We start from the raw sequence: 22880 nt of genomic DNA on the forward strand, positions 1-22880 counted from the left end.
CCTAATGTTAGGGCCACTAGAACGGGTGGTTAGGTGAGGTATCGCATGATTTCCTCAAACGCCTTTTGGCAGTCTTCATCCCAAATGAATGAGACTCTTTTCTTCATCAATATGGTTAAGGGCTGGCAGCATCCTAAAATATTTGAGAATCTTTGGATATAAGCCAATCTACCTTGTAAGCCTCTAAGTTTTTTGATGTTCTTTGGAGATTGCATTTCTTAGAAGGCACGAACCTTTTCTAGGTTGAGAGAAATCCCCTTAGACGTGACTATAAATATGAGGAATTTACCACTAGCTACCCCCAGGAAAGATTTGGTTAGATTCATCTTTAGCTGATGTGCTCGTATGATGTCGAACATCATCTTCGGATCTGAAAGATGATTGCCTTTCTTTTGGCTTTTTACCACGATATCATCCAAATAACACTCTACCTTCTTACGCAGATATTTATGGAAGATCGTACTCATGGCACGCTAATAGGTTACACCAGCGTTCTTCGGTCCAAAGGGCATTACTATATAACAGTACACCCCCAATGGTATTCTAAAAGCCGTGTATTTTTCGTCTTTAGGGTACATTTTAATCTGATTGTATCATGAGAATCCATCCATAAACATTCCCTCATACCCACAAGTATTGTTAATCATGACATCTGTGATTGGGAGAGGAAGTTCATCTTTTGAAGATGCAGCATTTAGGTCACAAAAATCAATGCAAATTCTAACATTCCTATTTTTTTGGGCAAAGGAACAATGTTGGCCACCCAATCAAGGTGTTGTTCCTTCCTGATGAAGCCTGAATCGATAAGCTTTTTGATTTCCAATTCAATTGCTTCCTGGATCTCTGGACGGGACCGTCATCGTTGCTCTTTAATGAGTTTTGCATCCGGATGGATATTGAGATGATGCATGGCTACCTTTGGGTCAAGGCCAAGCATGTCTTCGTAATTCCAAGTGAAGACATCTATATATTCTCTGATGAGAGATATAAGGTCTTCTTTCTCAGATGGTAATAACCCCTTGCTTACGAAGATTGGCTTGGGATTGATTTCGTTCCCCATATTTATTTGGATCGCCTTATCTTCTATGGGTGGCTCATGTTGTTCGAAACGCATATCCCATAAAATATTAAGGCGTTTGATCCAAGGATCATTACTTGATTCAACAAACTCTTCATCATCCTCTTCATCATCACCTGGATGACTAGCTGAAGTCATGTTTACAGACATACCTTTGAAGACTGCATCAATGATAACATCGGAGTCCCATGATGACGTTTCAGATGAGTGGTCTTGATATAGACATTCATCATATTCATTTTCTAAAGAAGGGGGCATTGAAATATAGCCTAATCCCCTTCTAGTTTTATTATAATAATCAAGAGGTTTTCCTTCTGGAGTGAAAGATCGAATTGATATTCATCTTCCTTTCCTGAAGTTTAAACATTCCTATTTATTAAATCATAATCCATATTCTTCATCATATGGAGGGACTTAGACCCATAATGATGGAATTGTGGGAATTCGAGGTCATCCTCTGAACTTTTTTGATTTGATAGCTCAGAGTTGATTTTCCTAAAATTGATTGGCTTTTGGCCTTTTTTCTTAGTTGAGACCATGAAGAAAGCTTCCCGTGCATCTTCTATCGCCTCGAATGTAACGAAGGATGACTTGAGTGGCATATTAAGTGATGCCTTGGCATACAATGCATGTCATGGATCCGTACTTGTATCTGTATCGGTTCCTGTTTTCACACATTTAGAGGATACATCAGACAAGTAAGTTAAATTGAAATTTTTATTAATGTACCACTCATCTTCACAAGTTACAGTGTTAATGTTGAGATCATTTTGGCTAATTACATTTAAATTTAATTCCAATAAACACCCTTTCTCGGGCTCGGGCTCGATGTCTGCTTCATTTCTACTATCAAGATTATATTTTGGTGGTTTTGGTTCTTAGGAATCTAAGTAGAAGACTGAGTCAATGAGGTAGTTCTCCACACCCTTTAATAGTTGCCTTTCGGCTATCAAGGTTCTGACCTCTCCCTCATTATTGATATATTTCATCACTTGATAGAGGGTAGACGGAACTATATGATTCGCATGAATCCAAGGACGTCCCAACAATAGATTGTAGTATGTGTCCGCATCTATGAAGTAGCAGGTCACCTCCGACTTGAGATCTCCAATCTAACACTTAAGTTTGATTTTGCCCATGGGTCGCGTGCTTTTAGCATTGAAGCCAAAGATAGTAGTCTGGGTGGAGCTCAGCCGATGTAGAGGAATCCCTAAGAATTACATGACCATGTACGGCATGATGCTGAGCGCCGATCCTGGGTCAACCTGGACACGGTTGACCTTAGAAGACCTAATATACCCTGTATAGTACAAGGGTGTATCATGCTTGTGCTTGATTTGCATATCTTCTTGTGTGAATGATATGCAGGGTAGACTTTTTGCAGCTTGCAGACATTGTGCACAAGAAGGTTCTTCTGTAGCTTTTGAGACTACAGGAACTTGTGTGATAAAGCTCTCTGTATCCTTTAAAGTTTCAATCAGAGCTCTCCTTGTGGACTTGGACAGCTTCAGAAGCTCATAAAGAGTGATCCTGATAGGAATATTGGCTAGTTTTGCTAAGACGTTAAAACGAAAGGGAGTGCTTGATCCCCCAGCTTATTGTTGGAGAAGGTTCTTGTTATAGCGAACTTCCTTTTGCTTCTCTTTATCGGCTGACTTCTTGAGAATGGTACCCCCAGTCTCTTCAGCCTGCTTCTCTGCTTCTTGAGAAGCTTGATCGTACTTTTTCAAGTATGTCTTTCCTGACCTGGTGCCAGATCCAGGATTTACTTCTTGCTCGGCCGCAAGAGAAGTTCTCTCCTCTTCCGAATCAGTAAGAGGGATCAGATGTATATCATCTTTATTTAGAGAGAGGCTAATCATATTAGAAGATTTAGTGTTGCTTCTCTTCTTCTTTTCTGGCACACTTGTCCACTGCTGGTCATCAAGTAAATCGGGATGGACCCACATTGTTTCTCCTTTTGGAGTAGTAAGGGGTATTAATCCTTTATCTTTATGACCATGCAGGTTAGTGTTTATCAAACGCAGCTCTCCCTTAGGGATAGGGATGACACCGATTGGAGCTGTAATAGGTGAAAAATTCCTAAATTGGACCGATATCATGTTAGTGGTCATAATCTTCTATTCCGGCTTCAATTTGAGCACTTCAGCGTCAACTAAAACCTGTAGGATATCTTTGAAGATGTAGCTTCTCTTTGTTGGATGCCCTAGCATTCTATGGTAGAGACAGCAGTAGTTGGGATCATCCACCTTTCCCACCTCTTCGGGTTTCTTGACCTCAGGAAGTTTCAACTTACTGTTCTTCTGAAGAAATATAAATAAAGTGACCACGTGATCCTCTTTGAAAGAGTACTGCTTGGGTGTTCTTAGATGACCCGATGCCTTGTCCTGCTTGGCAAGTGGCAACTGAGTATTAGCTTCAGTAGCCAGGGTATCTTTTCCCTTTGATCGGGAAGCTTGCCTTGGACCACGTTGCACTGATTGCTTTTGCTTGCCTTCTTCTTTAGCTTTAATCCTAGTGATGATTTCTTCAGACTGTTCTCCTTGAGAGATGAGCTGTCTCTAAGAACGGCACTCTACAACTCCCATTTAGGCTAAGAGGTTGGTCTGCAAGTTGTGTTGATAGGTCTCCACCAGAGTAGACTGTGTCATACCTGTCGGACATTGAAGAGCTATGCTTCGGAAGCTCTCGACGAAGACTTTAATGGGCTCTCCCTTCTTTTGCTTAGTAGAAAGAAGAGAAAGGACAGAGACTTCCATATCATCTTTAAAGAATCTGGCCAGGAATAGGCTCTCTAGATCCGTCCACTTCTAGATATACCATGAAGGAAGTTTCATGAACCATTCAAAGGTGACCCCCTTGAGGGTTCCAATGAACAAATGAGTCAGTACAGCATCGTTTGCTATCACATTCTCAGCCCGCGATTTGAAAAAATAGATGTGTTGGTTCAGTGATCTTGTACCATCAAAAGCTTGCAGAGTTGGGACTTTGAACTTTAGAGGGTAAGGGGTTGTATCCCATTCGACAGGATAAGACCTAATAACTCTCTCATCTTGGAGGTTGCTTCTGTTGGCAATGGCATTAAGGCGGGCTTCTAATTCTTCTATTTTAGTAGACTGGAGATTCTGCTCATTCTCAATCTCTCTTCCTTCTTTAGAGGAAGATTTCAGGTTGTGTGCTTCTTAATCAGAAGTTTCATTCTCAACCACTTTCTCCTTCCCCTTTGATGTATAAGGTTGAGATGAAGGTGATCCTCCTCTTCGAGAAGATTCACGCTGAGACGGCGTATCTGTTTTCTAGGACTTGGGTCTGTCTGCAAAAATTTGGGCCATCAGGATCCAGAGTTCATTGATGGTATCCTGCTATGGCTTGATCATGGCTTGTTGCTCATCAAGTCTTTTCACCAGATCATCAGCGTTTCTCGCCATATAAGCTGAGCTCTCATGTTCTACGAAAGATCTAGAGGATTGAGATTCTGTGATGACTGAATATTTATCATCAAACTCAATTCATTTAGCCAAGTTTTGATAATTGACAGGGGGTATGACTCCCTTTCAAGTCCGAGTATGTTTATAGATTCCATCAGACTCACTCAGAATCTCTTTTAAGCTAGGAGACTGATCCATCTCTGACTTATTAGAGTTACAGATTGATGATTTCCCTATACTAAGCATATTGGAAGTAACTCCAAGGTACTCATCTTCTGAAGCCTTCTTCTTGTGAGAACATCATCATTTGTTTGGCAAGGTAATGTTCGTTAATCGATTAAACACCGACGGTTTGGCTGTATGTAAACAACATTGACATCTCGAGAGGACCACAGAAATCAGTTGTTCACATTGGCATGAACGAGTGACTTATTGTATCAGTCTTTCTCCCGATATGAACTTTCTCAAGTCGCTGCAAAGACTCGAGAAGAGTTACTCATTGAATAGGAAATTTGAATTGGAACCCCAAGTCTATAGTTAGACGGGACTGGTTCCTGGTGAACATGGACCTTAAATCCTTGTTGGTCCTATTGAACGTGATGGATCACATTACGTTTAGTATTAATAACACGTGGGTCGTGTTATAACACTAAAATATGAAGGTCGCGTCGAGGAAGAATGCGAAGGTTGTGTTGAGGAGTAGGAACGTGATGGTCACATTGAGGAAGGGAGACACGAGGGTCACGCTCCGCTTCCTTCTGAACATGAGAATCATGTTTTAATTGGGCTGCACGGAGCTTACGATCACGTTCAACGTGAAGTTGACCTCTGCGTTCTAATTGTGGAACGCGGAGTCGAAACTCGCATTCAGGCTGAGTAATGCGAGGAACGCGTTCTGCGTTCAAAACACGAGGGTCGCATTCGCAAGGGTCATTTTGATCAATTGATCGGCTATCTTAGAGTTGTGCACATCGAAGAGATCTTCTCCTTCGACGAGCGGCATTCTTCCTTGCCCGAGTTAAGGCTTGTGCAGCAATGTCGCCTTCTATACTGATCAGGCTAGTCGTTGGCACAGATCTCTTGTGACTCGATACATGTTGTTTAGGCACGGGTGTAGGATCTTCAACTCAGTTGACAAGTTCAGTTAAGGCGAAGTCTTCTCCTTCTGAGGGAAGACTGTATGAATAGTACTACCTGAAGGAAAGATGATCCTTTGGTGAGTCGATGGGAGGAGGAACCTTATTCTCCTTAGAGACTTTACGGATCTTGCGCATAGCCTTGGGGCTAAGCGATCCGGTGGAGAGGAACTCCTCATATTTGGCCTGGTCGAACTCAACGGTCAGAGCTTCGACAGTAGTACACATGAGCTTGGTGTTGGATTACGCCACCACTTCTTTATCGGTGAAAAAACTCATCCCTAACAGAGTCACCATCTTTTGTTTACGGGAAAATTTAAAGGAAATAATGAGAATTGAAAATTGTAAAATCTCTCCAACTGACTAAGACAAAGAAATTACAATCTCTCAAAATGTAAAGACCTCTCTAACTGACTTAGACAAAGGCTATTACAAACACGAGGGTCACGCTCCGCTTCCTTCTGAACATGAGAATCATGTTTTAATTGGGCTGCACGGAGCTTACGATCACGTTCAACGTGAAGTTGACCTCTGCGTTCTAATTGTGGAACGCGGAGTCGAAACTCGCATTCAGGCTGAGTAATGCGAGGAACGCGTTCTGCGTTCAAAACACGAGGGTCGCATTCGCAAGGGTCATTTTGATCAATTGATCGGCTATCTTAGAGTTGTGCACATCGAAGAGATCTTCTCCTTCGACGAGCGGCATTCTTCCTTGCCCGAGTTAAGGCTTGTGCAGCAATGTCGCCTTCTATACTGATCAGGCTAGTCGTTGGCACAGATCTCTTGTGACTCGATACATGTTGTTTAGGCACGGGTGTAGGATCTTCAACTCAGTTGACAAGTTCAGTTAAGGCGAAGTCTTCTCCTTCTGAGGGAAGACTGTATGAATAGTACTACCTGAAGGAAAGATGATCCTTTGGTGAGTCGATGGGAGGAGGAACCTTATTCTCCTTAGAGACTTTACGGATCTTGCGCATAGCCTTGGGGCTAAGCGATCCGGTGGAGAGGAACTCCTCATATTTGGCCTGGTCGAACTCAACGGTCAGAGCTTCGACAGTAGTACACATGAGCTTGGTGTTGGATTACGCCACCACTTCTTTATCGGTGAAAAAACTCATCCCTAACAGAGTCACCATCTTTTGTTTACGGGAAAATTTAAAGGAAATAATGAGAATTGAAAATTGTAAAATCTCTCCAACTGACTAAGACAAAGAAATTACAATCTCTCAAAATGTAAAGACCTCTCTAACTGACTTAGACAAAGGCTATTACAATCCTTTTATTTGATTCTCATTTACAAAAGAGAGAAAGATCAACAGAGATCCTTCCCTTTGTTTGATATTGGGTTTTTTGTGATGATAGGAGCTTGAGTCTTGTATCCCGTTAACGATCCGAATACTTTGCTTCGTGGAACTTCGGTCTTCACTTCTGACTTTTACATCGGGAAGAACTTGCTAAGAAAGTTTTTTTTAACTTTGGCCGAGTTGGGAACTCTTAGAAAGAGTTAATTTCAGCAAAGGAAATCGATCACTTAAGCCAAAAAAAAGCTGATCTCTTGATCATTAGAATTCAATGTAGACAGAATTCAAGATTCAATTCCCCTCATCCTCCTCCCTTTTCCTCTCTCTTTTTCTTTTAAGCTGAAATTTTAGCTATTTATAGATATTTAGGGGTGTAACCGACCCCCTAAATCTCTCCATAATAGGGGCTTAATGGCCCTCGTTATGTGGAAAACAGTTTTGAACTGTTCAAATTATGTTTGAAATAGTCAAACACGAAGTTCGCATTCTGGAGTGAGCCTCGCATTCGGTTTTGTGGACCGCGGAGGTGACCCTCACATTTGAAGTTTGGAACGCGAGGGTGAACCCCCACGTTTGGCCTTGAATAGATCGTCAAATGTAATCTCTTCTTCAAATTCTGCAAGGATCGTCAGCTTGTAATCCTTACATTTAGCTCTTGGAAATGTGAGAGTCGTTAATTTGTAACTCTCATCTGTTATCATGAAAGTCGTCAGATTTTTACTTTCATCGTCAGTATTTTATGAGGACTATCTATCTGTAGTAATTTTTAGATAGCCTACATCTGTGAATCGAATGAACATATCCTAAATATTTTTTGAGGATTTTATCTTGAAATTCTCATACTTACTCACAAGTGTTGTAAGTTTCACCTCTTTCACCTCATGTGTAACTTGTAAAGTTTTTCAGATTTCATGTGCAATAGAAATAATTGGATAGACAATTAAATCCTTCATTAGTTAAAGAATAATGAAGAGAATTTTTTAGTTTTTGCATTCAACGAATAAATCTTTTTATCCTGAGTGGTTCATTTATCTCAAGGGTAATAATAGTAACCTCTTCTACAACAGTAGTAGGTTCACAATATGCATTTTCAACACTAGTCCAAATGTTATAATATGTGGACAACAAAAAAACTCTCATACATGCTTTCCAATAGGTGTAATTTGTCCCATTAAAAAGAGGGGTCAGTTAACTGCATGTCCCTTAGGAAAAGCCATTGCAGCAGTCAAACTAAATATCTTTGCCCTGGGTTATGAATCTTGAAGATGGGTAGCAAGGCTCTGATACCATTGTTAGATCTGAGATGCAAGCCTAGAGGGGATGAATAGGGTTTCTACTATTTTTTGATAAAGACACAAAATATGCAACGGAAAAGATAAAATAAAAGTAAAAAAACAACTATCTAAGGACAAATAAAATTTTATAGTGATTTAGATAATAATTATATTTCATTCTTCATTCTCATGCCTTCCTCACTATACCAGTAGTTCTTCTAAATCACAACCTGATTTAGTATGCTTATAAAGATCGCATCCTGAAATCTACCCAAAACGAATCATTTAACCTAACTCTCCTTAATGAGTAAACTCACCTAGTCATATCTAATCCCAACACTCAATTAATATTAGATTGACTATGCCATAAAAACAAGTTTGAAGCAAATAACTAAACACAGTTTAAACACAGAAATAAGAAATATCTTACAATTCTTTTTTATTAACAAACTATATTTTAATGGGTCAAAGTGTAGCTTGATGAAGAATAATGTAAATGATAAAATTAAGAATCACTCTCATCGCTGAGGTGATCCAAATGTGTTGAACGCGATGAGAAAGAGTCTGGTAAGGCTCTAGGGTTCAAAACCATCAATCAAATATCTTCTCAAATTAAAATTCTAAAGCTCTTGTTTTTAAAACCCTAGAGCTCTCTCATTTTTTTATCTCAATCTTATATAGTATTTAATCAACTAGGAAAGACATATCTTAAAAATAACAGAAGTTGGAGATCAAAAGGAACGATTAACTATTGTCATTAAATCATCAAATCTGCAACCAGCCATATTTACCACCAATGGTCGATCTCGACCATCGATGAGTCTTTGAGCACCATCGATGGGTTCTTATAATCCATTAATGAGCTGAAATCATGTCTCTAGAATTCTTCAATTGGAAGGCTAAAATTAGCATTTGTGCTAATTTTTGTGTTGTTTTGCCTTGTACGCATCTTATACCTATGTTCACTTGTACTATATAATCTCAAATAAATGTTCATACCAAAAGAGAATTTATTATTACCCAAGTAAGAGCTTTTTTACAGACTACATCTTAACACGTCTTAACAAATATGATAGGATTGGGTCGAGCTTTAGGCCCAAATATAAGCAGCCAAATATGGCCCACTAGTCTAGTTGTGAGCCACAAGTTGGCTCGCCCGGCCACTAAGCCCACACAAGCAAGCCCGAGGGACGAGCTAGCACATCCTATTGCCCACCCCTGCATGCTAAGAGGTTTCAAGAATTCATCACTAACAAGCCAAAATTTAATGCAAAGATTAAATGTTATTTTTCACTTCTTCTCCTCCTCCTCCTCCTACCTGTACCCCTCCCCCTCACCCTAAAAGTAATGTGATAGTTTTCTTCACTTTTTAAGTCTAATTGACAAGATTTAGACGATAGTATTTTTATGGTTAAGGTAGATGATGAGAGTTGTATTTGGAAGTTGGTATAGAGAATGGGAAACTCCTGAAGAATGAGTGGGCTTATCTCTCCCTTTTGGTTTGCAATGTTGATAATATGACAATGGCTTGCATCACGAGCAAATGATTAGCCTCTTATAAAGATAGTTTTGTATATCAAATTACATGGAATAAGATTCAAAACAATATAAACATATAGAATCTTAGTTTGTTGCCAAGAACTGATTCAACAACCATATTTACAACATCTAGCTATTTTGGTTGTGAGGATTTGATTAAAAGTTAGTGGGTCCAATTTTATTGGATCTTGTTGAATAGAAGATTTGATATGGTCAATACTCCCTTGAAATATGATGAGGCGATCACAAACTAACACCTTGGACTTGAGGATAAGTAAATCGTATTGTTGACAACCCCTTAGTGAAAATATCAGTGATTTGGTCAACAGTTGAGATGAATTGGACAATAAACTAATGCATAGCCACATGCTCACACACAAAGTGATAATGAATCTCTATGTGTTTCATACAAGCATGAAACACAAGACTGGTATGAGGTAGATAGCATAAATATTATCACACTAAAGAGTGGGGGTCGAAAATAATGAAATCTTCAATTCATCAAGTAAAATTTGAACCTAATTAGCTCGCATGTTGCAACTGCGAAGTCTTTGTATTTGGACTCAGTGCTAGAGCAAGCATAGTGCATTGTTTCTTAGAGATCCATGAAATGAGATTGGATTCGTAAGAATATGTGAAGCTGCTAATGGATTGATGATTGTTAGAATCTGTTGCCCAATATGCATCCGAATAAGAATGAAGGTGCAAATAGGATTTAGTTAAGATGAGAAGCCCTAGATAAATCATGTTCCTTAAGTAGCGCAAAATGTGTTTGACCTCATTCAAATGGAGAGTGGTTGGTTGGTGCATATGTTGACAAGCTTCATTAACGGTATAAGCAATATCGGGTGTAGTCAACATGAGATATTGAAGAGCGCCAACAATACTATGATAGTGAGTGACATCAACATGAGGAGATGCAATGATGGATGTGGAATGAGCTCTGGAAGAAACCAGTGTTGAAGTAGGTTTGCATCGACGATGTTATTTTGATGAAGAAATTGATCATATACTTTGACTAAGTGAGGAGAAGGTCGGAATTAGTTGGCAGAGCATCAATTCTAAGGAAAAAGTGAAGAGAACCCAAGTCTTTCATGGCAAATTCTTTGTGAAGTGATGCGAGGAGCTCAAAAGTTGGTGCATGAGATCTGCCAGTGAGGATGAAATCATCAACATAGATAAGCATGAGCATATGATAGGTAGCCACATGCAAGATGAAGAGAGAAGGGGCAACTTGAGACTTGTTATATCATAGAAACCACTAAGTACAAATCTCATTCCAGAACGTGACACGTGTCTCGATCAATTGGATATCAACTCAACCCAACTCTTATAAAGATCGGCTCGAAAGGCATCTTCACTCGTCCTCATTTAGAAGGCTGACTTGAAAGACATACTCACTCGAGCCATCTCAGATATCTGAGGCATTCTCGCTCAACAACCCAAGTTAAAAGGCGTTATCACTCGACCTCTCTCAAAGAACAGAGATGAAGGACATTCCCTCTCAAACTTAGCAACGACAGCCAGTCACTATCATATTAAATGTATAGTCAAAGCTATTATTGCATCTCCCTCGAAGTCATAATGACTCATCGGATCGTACCAACGCTACAAGCCCTCTATCACCATCACAATAAATACAAGGGTGACTCGAACCACCCGCTTCTAACACCTGTAAAATATCAGCTGACTTAGCCAATTGCATGGACTCGGCCAAAGTTACGTTAACACCTTTCCAGCTCTAGTAAAATTGGCACATTGCATACTGCATGAAGATATGCAAAATTCTACACATTTAAGAGAACTAAAATTTTCCTTTAGATCACAACTAAATCATTGAAAGAACCACCGAAGAACCCATCTCCAAGTCCTCTAACATGTTGCATGTGTGCTGGACTCTTTCTTGCTTAAGAATCATCCATTAAAAGGAGATTAAGGCCCTAACTTCTTCAAAATCCACCCTAAATGCCACTACTTAACTCCTGACATCAACGTTTGGCGCCCACCGCTAGGCCTCTTTTTGTGCTTTGGGAAACATGACTAATTCTGATCACATAGACCAATCATCAGTTTCTAATGTTGGAGATGCAACCAATATAGGATATGTAACTCATGCCCAACTAAATGAATCCACTCAAAGAATTTCCCAATCTCCTCAGCAATAGTTCGCTTCTTTCACGAAGGAACCTCTTAACCAGATTTCTCCTCCACCATTTGCTGCTCCTCACTCTAAAAATCAGTTTGAGTGACTACCGCAAGAGAAGCAAACTAGGAATGTTACTCCTCCACCGCCTCGCCTCAAACTCACTTTGCACTCACCCATAACAACTACCGCACGACATGGAAGCAACGGGCGAAATTCCAAGTATTGACCGTGAATATGATACATGGACAACATCGCGTGGCACTAGACATCCTCATGTCGGTCGAGGCTCAGCGAATAGAATGGACCTTCCATTGATAATTTTGCCTCTGTTATGACCGGACATTCAATATCCTTGCAGATGTCATCGGAAGAAACACTCCTCTTGCCGATTGGATCATGAACACTCCATGCACTAACTTCAAAATGCCTGACATTGATAAGTACAAAGGTGAAGGAGATCTAACGGAGCACACATAGAATTTCCATAACCTAATGCGCATGCAACAAGTGAGTAATCCAATAATCTGCAGAGCTTTTCCAATCACCTTGACAGGAAGCGTAAACATGTGGTAGAACTCAATGGACAAGAAGTCTATTCACATTTTTGAACAACTCAGCCAAAAGTTGGTACATTATTTTTTGGCTGACACTAAGCAAAAGGTTCCCTCCTCTGTCTATTTATAGATAAAATAGAGACCGGTGAAAGCCTCGGAGATTATTTCAAGAGATTTCAAGCCAAGGTGTCTAGAAGTTGAGGACACTGGCAATATGGTCGCTGTTCGGCGGGAAAAACTGAAGAAGAAATGAGAATAGAATTTTGTATTAAATCTCCCTAATTGATTTAGGAAAAGAATGAATACAATCTCTCTTTGCAATCTCTCTCTAACTAGCTTAGAAAAAGAAATTACAACTCTCTTCGATCGGTTTCTTAATTTACAAAAGAAGGGGTCGATGGAGACCCTTCCTTTTGTTTAATACTGGATTCTTATTGGTATTGATGGGAGTCGAGATCCTTGCTAGGAGTTAATAATACATCAAATCTAAGCATTTTCTTATAAAAGCCCTCAGACATGAAATATATAACTCGAAGATGTGGAAGCTTCATGAAAGAACATTACAAATCTTACAATTTGTTCCCAACCATACTCGAGTTTACCTAGGTCAACTCCAAATTCCTATCGAAGATAACTATAAGCATGAAGGGCTATACCATAAAAATGTATAACTGCCATTCTTGCATTGACCCTCCCGTATCACATTGCCACTTTGTCAACCCATTGTTATTTAGACTGTTGAATTTGACAAGTGGCTAGAAGTGACGTGTTAAAAGATCTTTTAAAATCTTGAAGTGGGACCTGAAGTGGCCCATAACTTGTATAGCGAAGCTAGGGCTTAAGCTGGAGCTAGCTTCATGAGGCTTTTAACAGTATGGTTAAATTTATAAGGTTGTATAGTTCCTTGAAGGTTAGAGAACTTTTGTTGTTATTTGACATTGTGATTTTCATCCAAACGGAAATTTCTAAGTTTTGTCAGGGTTCAACATATGGCTGATCAAGTTTATCTGCGTGCTTGTGTAAGAAATACATAGTCAATTTTTTTTTATTTTTTTGGAAAAGCTCACGTTATATCCCACTTGGACTTGTCCCATAAAAAAAAAGCAGTGAGCACATCTGTTCTGGGAGTACGTAGCACAAGGGCGTTCAACTCTTCTTCTTAACTACCCTATTTTCCTAATACTCGCATCTAATCTAGGAACATTTTCCACACATTTTTGCTGTTTTCCTAGTAATCTATTTATAATTTTCCCTTTTGGAGTGAAAGAAATACTGAAATACTCTCTCTCGTAGGCTTGCAGCTCACCCATAAAATAACGGTGAATTGTATTGCATCTGTGCATATTTCCTGTGGAAAGCTTTCATCATCATCCATAAAAAGCAACTCTTTGGTATGGTCATAATACATGTTTACCCTGTGCTAACAGTGATTAGGCAAATGCTATGTACTTTAGTAATTTATTATCTCACAGTTGTCCTTTCTTCCAAGAGAATGCAGCTTAATTAGACACAGCATTAACTTGAATGATATTAATCGGATATATTCGTAGTGTCTTTGGCATATTAAATCAGTTAACGTGCTCCTCTGCCTGGAATCATTTCAAACGGTTATCATCAAGCTGAAACATGGGCATTTAACCTCAAGAGGGGTTTATATTTTGCGCATGAGGCAATCCTCCGGGTTTTGGTCCTTTTCTGTTCATCGTCTGAGAAAAAGGGCTGATCATACTCCCTTTAAAAGCACGAGTTCGAAAAATCTTTTTTAGACAAATATACCACTTTATAATTTGAACTACCTTATCTATAATCAAATTCTAATTTTTAATGATCAATATTACCCTTCACTATTTTGAATATTTTATTTATATCTTAATCTATCCTAATCATAATTATATCTTATCCTCATCCTATGTGAACCATGTTTAGCTTAACAATTTAAAAAAACTAATATTAATAAAATATATAAAACATAAAAATGATATTAGTTTGTTAAGATAAAGAAAATACAAGTAGATAACATATTATAATACATGAAGTATTGCAAAAAAATCATAAAAAGTTTTAAAATTGCATAAAAGACCCTGAAAAGTTCAAAACTATAAAACTCATCCAAATGTCTTAAAACATAAAATAAAAAACATGAAATTAAAAAATTAACATCAGTTTACAAAGAATTTAAAATTTACATTTAACACCTCAATGTCTCAAAAATTATAGAAACACCCTCAAAAGTTTAAATTACAGACAAGCACATTAAAATTCTAAAAATTTAAAACTTACAAACAACAATGATGAATTCAAGAGATTACCATGATACACCTAAAATTTTTGACATTTAAATTTAAATTTTTTAATTAACACCCTTAATATCTCAAAAATTATAAAAACACCTTCAAAAGTTCAAATTATAAAAAGCCACCCTAAAATTCTAAAATTTGTAAATAAAATAAGATGAATTCAAGATATTACCCTTAGACACCTAAAAATTAAAATTTTCCAAAATTAACCTCAAAATTTTTTAAAAACTCCTTCAAAATTTAAAAATTGTAAAAAAAACTCTAAATTTTCAAAGTTTTTAACTAGCACACATCAAATTCGTCGATTGGTAGACCGCTGAAATTTAATATTTTTCAAAATTAATCTATAGTTTTAATAATTGCAAAAGACACCCTCAAAATTTTAGAGTTACAAGAAATATACTAACATTTAAAAAATTACCACCAACACATGAAACATAGAATTTACAACTACCAAACTTAAAAGTAAATTTTTTTAAAAACTCTTTCAAAATTTTAAAAATTATAAATCACACCCTCAAAGTTCAAAACCACAAAAATGGGCTAAAATTTTAAAACTTGGCAAAGAAAAGTGTAATTGTTTGGTATTTTTCATATATATATATATTAAAATTTCTAATTTAGGGATTTACTATCCATTTTCAGCATCTAAGAATAGTCTAAGTTGATACTGGTAAACAAAAACAATAAGAATTGATTAAAAACATCCGGTTAATGGATAAAATTTTTAAAAATATTATAGATTAAAAATTATCGGCACTATATAAATTAAAGTAATTTCATATAATTTTAGTAATAAGTTGGGGTAGCCAAAATACATTCGTAACATTAATTGATAGATGTTTAAATCCATAGAAATGATAAAACACTATAATATTATACCTTAGCATTAATTGATTTTAATTTAGAAACTTTAATCTTTGACGTTAATAATATTTATAGGGTAAAAGAATACAAGGAATTACATATGGAGAAACTATTAGAATATTTAGAGATAACTTTAAAAGAATTGAGTTATTTCCATTGCAAATGGGAAAGTGATGGAAATAAATCTAAAATTCAGAAAACGTCAATGAATCACTTGAATTGGCATTAACATAAGACATATCTATTAATGAAGCACTGAATGAGTTACATTAAAAAATAATTTAATAACTTTATCCTAATCAAAGAAAAAATCTCCATGGAAGACATAAGAAAAATTAGTAAGTATTCATAAATTCCATACTGTGTTCTTCAAATTAAATATTAATATTATAATCTAAGAGAAATTGGTAATGAATAATGCAGGTATTTAGTTTAGATCTTTATGGAAAATGACAGGGATAGAGCAAAGGTAATATTATTGAAATAACAGAAATTCTTATTGGATGCACATCAGAAGAATTCATTTTAGAGGAAAATAAAGAGATAGCTTCTAATTTATTTAAGTAATAAATTAGGAACACAAAGAATTTTATATATATGAAATTAATATTTATTCTCATTGAAATAGAAAAAAAATCAAAGTCTATATTTTGAGCAGTTTGTGTTGAACATCATAAGTACATTTGACTTCTTTGTAAAGTTAAATGAGATGATAAAAAATTAACGAGCCTAGGAAAGATAATAGCATAAAAATACAAAATTAGCCTGATGTCACAATTGATGTAGATGATGAAGACAATACTCTAGAATTGTCCGAGAAATGATAAATGATAAACCTGAAGAAGGATTGATCTTAACTCAATAAAAAATAAAATAGAAGAAATAAAAATAATATTTTATGAATATTTTATAGAATAGTTTAATTATTTTGAGTGAAATTAGGAATCTTTAGAAGGGAGTTTCATGAATTTTTTTCAGTACTTTTATATTCTTATGTGGATGTTTTTATCATATAAAAGTATACTAGAGTTAGCATTAATCTTTAATTTATATTTTTTTATGAAGTCTATCAATGATTAGGAATAAACTTCATATTCTCTTTTACATCGTTTTAACATACTTTAAATCAATCATTTTGCCATATTGGTTTTAAATATTCACCTTCCTTGTATAACACTATTTTAATATTTTTTACTTTGCAATGCTATACTTTCTCAAATAACGCTTAGTTTCATATCGGTCAAAAATAATATGAAAATTCAAATTATTTTTAAATTATATTTGTTTTTTGTCAATTCAAATATCAACATGAAAATTTAAATTGGGTGTATCCCATTTAAAAAAACATAAAAAAATAATCGGGATGTAAGAGTTTAAAGAAAAAAATAAGCACAAACTGTCAAAAATACTTAATCATGGTATTAAATCACGTGCATTGCACGTGTGTAAAAACTAGTAATAATAAAAAGGCTCAGAGAAAGAGTTGCAAGAGATTTCCACGGAAGAAAATAAGCAAATAGATGATAAAGACCACTCAAAGCCAGCAGTGTGCGTTGGTGCTAATCATTTTACCTTGTCGAACCATTTCACCCAAGAAAGTAACAACTCATCATCAAAACACTAAGCTTCTTACAAACAAACATATGGAAATAACATGATAAACATTACTCTAGTCTAAACAAACATATGGAAATAACATGATAAACATTACTCTAGTCTAAACATGGTAAATATTTTTCTAGTCCAAAGAACTCCATTAAAATGGGTGCGCTAACAATTTTTCATGATTTCTTTTTGGGGGGCAAAACCTCAAGAGTTGTTCTTAGGTGCTTCTAATAGGAGACAAGAGTACGTTCAATATCATGAAGATCCAACTAGATTTTACACAGACAGCATACAATTAAACATTGAAGTACAAAACTGACCAACATGTAATAATGTAGAAGAACTTCCTCAATGAATGCATACCTCAGAAAATGCTAAAGCAACAGGCTTATATATAATAGATATCCAATAACAAGAAAATGAGCAACTAGGATGATACAGGGGACTCAAACCCCCACTTAAAACCATTTCATCAAAGAAGGTAACAACTTATCACCATTTCCTAAAACAAACAACTTGACATGAGAAGACTGAGCTTCTTGCAAACAAACTCGCACAAATCAACAATAAACAATAAACATCATTTTGATTTCTTCCCTAGCTTCTTTTTAACAACTTCATCAATATACATTATACCCTTGCCCTTGTAGACCTCAGGCGGCTTGCAGCTACGAACAGAAGCAGCAAACTGGTGCACCCTATGTTTGTCTAATCCAGTGCAGCAAACTATGTTGGGTTTGAAGCAAAACACTCGGACAGCAGGAGGGACAGCAAACTCCACCTCGTGGCTGTAACCTAGTTTCAGGAAAAGCTGACGGCCTTCTGCTTCGGTTCTAGCTTTGAATCCAACTCCCACAATTTTGAGAAACCGAAAAAATTTAGATTCCATATGTTTTCTAATTCAGCTTTCCTGCTAACAAAATAAAAGCTAATTAGAATTTATGCAAATAGGGTGCACAACATTCAGATTCAAGATGAATAACACTCACCAAAAACTATGGAATATGGTCGAGAAAGTCACAGAAAGAAATAACAAAAAATGGAAAAGATGAAAATTGATGTTTCTGTAAAGATGGTAAGGGTGATACACATGACACAAATTCCTTCTACAAAATACAATTAACTTACATGAGTAAGTCATTGACATTCATTATGGATACAACATTCCTTATTAATCTGTTGGGCAGTTAAGAAATGAAGAATGAGAGTAGCAAAACGAGAATGTTACAATGAACTCTTAGAGATATACTATGAGATAGGATAAGAAATAAGTGCAATCATAAGAGGTTAGATCTTCCTCATATTGAGGATAGTATGAGAAAATCAATTAAGATGGTTTGGTCATGTGCAACGGAGGCCACAAAATGTGCCAATCAGGATAGGAAGTAAAGAGTATAATTGATGGAGCAAAGATTAAAGATGATCTAAGAGAACTTATAAAGTTAAGAAGGATCTAATAGTGATTAACTTAAGGGAGAAGATAACCCTAAAACAAAACTGAACAAGAGAATATGATTCATGTAGCTGACCCCAAAAAAAATTGGGATAAAAACTTTGTTGTCATTGTTGTTGTAGGCATACAACATTCAGCTTCAAGATGAAAATAAAATTCATCAAGAATTAGGAAACTTAGTTGAGAAAGTCGATGAAAAAAATAAAATGAAATCACTGGTTTTTAGTGAAAACTTCTACTTTTATATCTATTGTATTTTAATGAGCATGAGAAGGGACATGACACAACTTCCAAATACCAACGATGAGTACATTCGATAATAAGATAATTACAACTATTTAAATGAACAAGTCATTGATAGTTTGGTACTTGCTAGAAGATCAAATTTTATGAGGTTTATTAATAACTTGAAATCTTGAACAAGTTAATCTATGAGTATCATTCATCTCTAGTAGAGTAAATACATGTTCATAAGGTTAAGGACATATTTGGCAACTTTGGATTATAATTCACTTGGCTTATAATCCACAAATGGATTCTAAACCAAGTGGATTATAAGCCAAAGTATATGGTAAATTTAGTGGATTATATTCCATATATAATAGTAAAGTGTTTGGCAAATGGGTGGCCTACAAGCCTTCATTGTTGTCAAAATAATCAAAAATATTTAATGGAGTTGGAGAAAGATAAATGGGTTTGATAATTTTTGGAATGATGATAGCTATATTAGTCTTTCACTCGGTCAAACCTTATGGCTAATAAGCCACCAAAATATAAGCTAGATACTCTTAGCTTTACTTTTGTTGGATTATAAACCAAAATAAGTCATTTACGATACATGTTGACCACTTGTCAAACATGCTCTGAGTAATACCAAATAAACAAAGAAAAGAGCCATGACAACTAAAGATTCGTATTTTTAGTTGTCCTCTCTTACCAATAGGGTATTTTTGAAAGCTCTGGCATCAATAAACCCCTTTCTCTCGCCGGAGGCAAGAATTCTGACATGAATTGTAATATTTTTTTAAAACTTCTTTTACCCCCGACCTCTCAAAGTTATTATATCTACACTCTCCTTCTCCTTCAACCTCACCGGATTTAAATTTCTTTCATCCCTTTACCCAATAAGACCTCTTTCACACTATCATTCAATCATCAATAGAGCCTCATCCTTCTATTTCAATCTCCTCCAATTCAAACCCAAACTCTAATCCAAACAAGGGGTTGATCATCTTGAGATTTTTGAGCTGCCTTAACACTCATAGAGCTTAAAGATGGGCTTGGATGTAGGTTGTTGGGGTTGAATTAGGATTTGGGTTTGAATTGGAGAAGGTTGAAGGAGAATGAGAAGGTAGATACAATATATTTGAAAGGTCAGAAGAAATTTTCCCAATAAAAAATTACAGTTCCCACCAGAATTCTCACTGCAGGGGAGAAAAAAGATCTTATTAATGCTAGAGCTTTTAAAAATACCCTATTGCTAATAGGAGTTAAGTAAACCAATCTAGTATTTTTAAGTAAACCAATCTAGTATTTTAGCCGAGCCAGGAATGGAGTTTTGATCCATCACGATATGGGCTAATATGAGGAGACTGGACCACACAAATCTTGGAAGGGGAACCAAACAAGTATGCACACAGTTCTTTTAAAAAGAAACTTGCAATTCACCAGCACAAAAACACTCTAACCAAATAAAAAAACACATCCTATACATCATTTATAACAATAAAGATCTAACACTCCATCACGAATGTGCAGAAACATTATTGAAGTTAAAGATCCAAAGAGATCAATTCTCAAAAATGTTGGGATATCAAGAGCATGAGCAGGACACGGATATTTATAACTATTAACAGATCAAGACAAACATGAACTTTGAGTCTTTTTTTAACAGAAAATAACTATCAAATATGCATAATTCCTAAATTTTTATGTATTAACAGCTGACTGTGCATAATGGACAACTTTGGTAAGTTTAAATAAAATGCTTAAAACTCATTGGTGGACATGAAGCCCTCAACACAATAATCTCTCGTTCTCATTCTACTATCAAATCAAAATAAATAAATATATATGAAACTTTGCCATATATTTATAAACATCCATGAGTTGATTCAAATAGGATAAACAATATCAAACAATTATCTCAAGGAATTTTTAACCAGCACTATAATGATTTCTGCTTAAATATCACGAATCATCCAAGTAAAATCATAACCAATATATTAAAAATCAAACAATTATCTCAATAATCATAAAGCAATATATTAAGAAAATCTGAAATTTGATTGACACCCACATTCAAACATATTATAATTCAAGGTTATTGATAGCGGATCGCGGCGCGTCGCGGCGAGGTACCGCTAATGCTATTGCGCGCTATTGCGGCGAAATAGCGGCAAATAGCGCACAGTCAAATAGCGGACAAATTTAAATATATTTAAATATCCTAAATAATAAGAAAATTCATAAAAAATCTAAAAATTCTATAAATGCATCCTTAATGCCTAAACATGAAATAGATGTGTAATAATTTCATAAAAAATCTAAAAATTCTATAAATGCATCCTTAATGCCTAAACATGAAATAGATGTGTAATAATAATTATATAATATTAACAGTAGAACTTTAATTCTTAAATTCTTTATTCATACAATAAATAAACATGTTATATTTCTTCATCCATTCAATAACTCAAAGAGATAAATTTATAATGATTTGATTGATTTCAAATGTTGATTATACAGGTTTTCTGGAAGTTGGAAATATCAAGGGCACTAATCATTTCGGTGCAGCTGCTGATTATGAATGAAGATCAAGCCGCTTATCGCATACATATTAATTAGTTGTAACTTGTAAATTTCTTGTATTATCAATTATCAGTAAATAATTGATAAGCTTGTTGTATCATGCATGACAAGAATTATAGCTCCTATTGACTACTCTGTTTTGGTTATGTACAGTTACAGGGCATTTACATGTCATAGGCTAATGGCGTGTGTCCAGATTGGTGTTCTCCAAGAATTAATAATATTTATCACAGACAAATTACGCACTTCAGCAAGAATCAACAGCCTAACACAAATCAAAAGCCTTGACCCGCTTCAAATTAAATTAAATGGATTTACATGCTCATAACTGTTTAGGTGAAATACTAGATAGCTAAGAACTTATTTATATTCTAAACAGACAAACTTCCTCTTCCCATCAAGAAAACAGACAGAACGAGCTTATCGTCAACTAATCAGAAAAAATTATAACACACTTTGTCTGTGACATCCGAGCAAATTCAGAAGAGAGAAATCAGAAAATGAAACCTCTTCTTTCTAGAAAGTGTCTCGCATAGCAACAAGCCAACAATTAAAATGAAAATGAAGACAGGAAAACTATGAGAACATTGAGAAGGTTTAAAATGAAAAGAGAAGACGGGGAAGCTATTTTACCTTTTCCTCTGTTGCAGATCTAGCCAACAGAGATGGAGACGACGCTGGGGGCTTGAGCTGTTGGAGACTTGAGGGAAACTTGTTGGAGACTCGGAGTTCGGAAGTCGTCTCGTCGCTGGCTGGACTCGGATTTCGGAAGTCGCTGGAAACACTGGCTGGACTCGGAGAGCGGAAGTCGCTGGAACGCTGGAACGGGTGAAGGAGCTCTGAGGAATTGGAGTTGCGCTGCTGTGGAGCTCTGAGGATGACAAAGCCGTCGTGGGAGAAAAATTCGTCGCTGGAACGGAGAAGATCCGCAGGCGCGGCTAGGGTTCGGGAGTGGGGGAGAAAAAAATCGTGTTTTATCTGCTTTTAACAAATCGGGTTTGGGTTCGGGTCGGGTTCAGCGCGGAAAAAATATCAGAAAATGAGTTTAGCGGGTTTAGCGGATTTTTTTCGCTTCTTTCCCGCTTTTGAGCGCTTTTACGCGCTTTACGAACACAAAGCGGTTTCCCCGCTTAATTCGACCGCGACACCCCTCCGCGTAGCGCTGAGGGGCCGCGACCGCGAAAGGCGCCGCTATAGCCCCGCTATCCGCCGCTTTTTTACAACACTGTTATAATTTAATGAAAAAGTTGAGCAATTTAGCTACATGAAAAAGTTTAAGTGTTAACTATTAATCAGACGACATTTTTATATAAACTAGTATGGTGCACGTGCGTTGCACGTGTACTCATTTTCATATATATAGTTGTTTTACTTTTTGAGAAGTGCATGTA

The 22880-nt window shown here is 36.3% G+C and overlaps 1 protein-coding gene across 2 annotated transcripts; it reads right to left on the reverse strand.

Annotated features, from left to right (window-relative positions):
- LOC109834317 (60S ribosomal protein L6, mitochondrial-like) lies at positions 17598-22458 on the reverse strand. 2 transcript variants are annotated; one of them, XM_020402310.1, is made up of 2 exons: positions 22123-22458; positions 17598-18135 (listed from the first exon to the last, which is right to left on the reverse strand). In XM_020402310.1, the coding sequence occupies exon 2, from the start codon at positions 18112-18114 to the stop codon at positions 17806-17808; it is 309 nt and encodes a 102-aa protein (XP_020257899.1). In that variant the 5' UTR covers positions 18115-18135; positions 22123-22458; the 3' UTR covers positions 17598-17805. The 2 variants fall into 2 exon arrangements, with proteins under 2 accessions (XP_020257899.1, XP_020257901.1); XM_020402312.1 differs by having other exon boundaries at positions 17598-18138.

This window comes from Asparagus officinalis, chromosome 3 (assembly GCF_001876935.1).
Source record: "Asparagus officinalis chromosome 3, Aspof.V1, whole genome shotgun sequence".
In the NCBI taxonomy this organism is placed as follows: Eukaryota; Viridiplantae; Streptophyta; class Magnoliopsida; order Asparagales; family Asparagaceae; genus Asparagus; species Asparagus officinalis.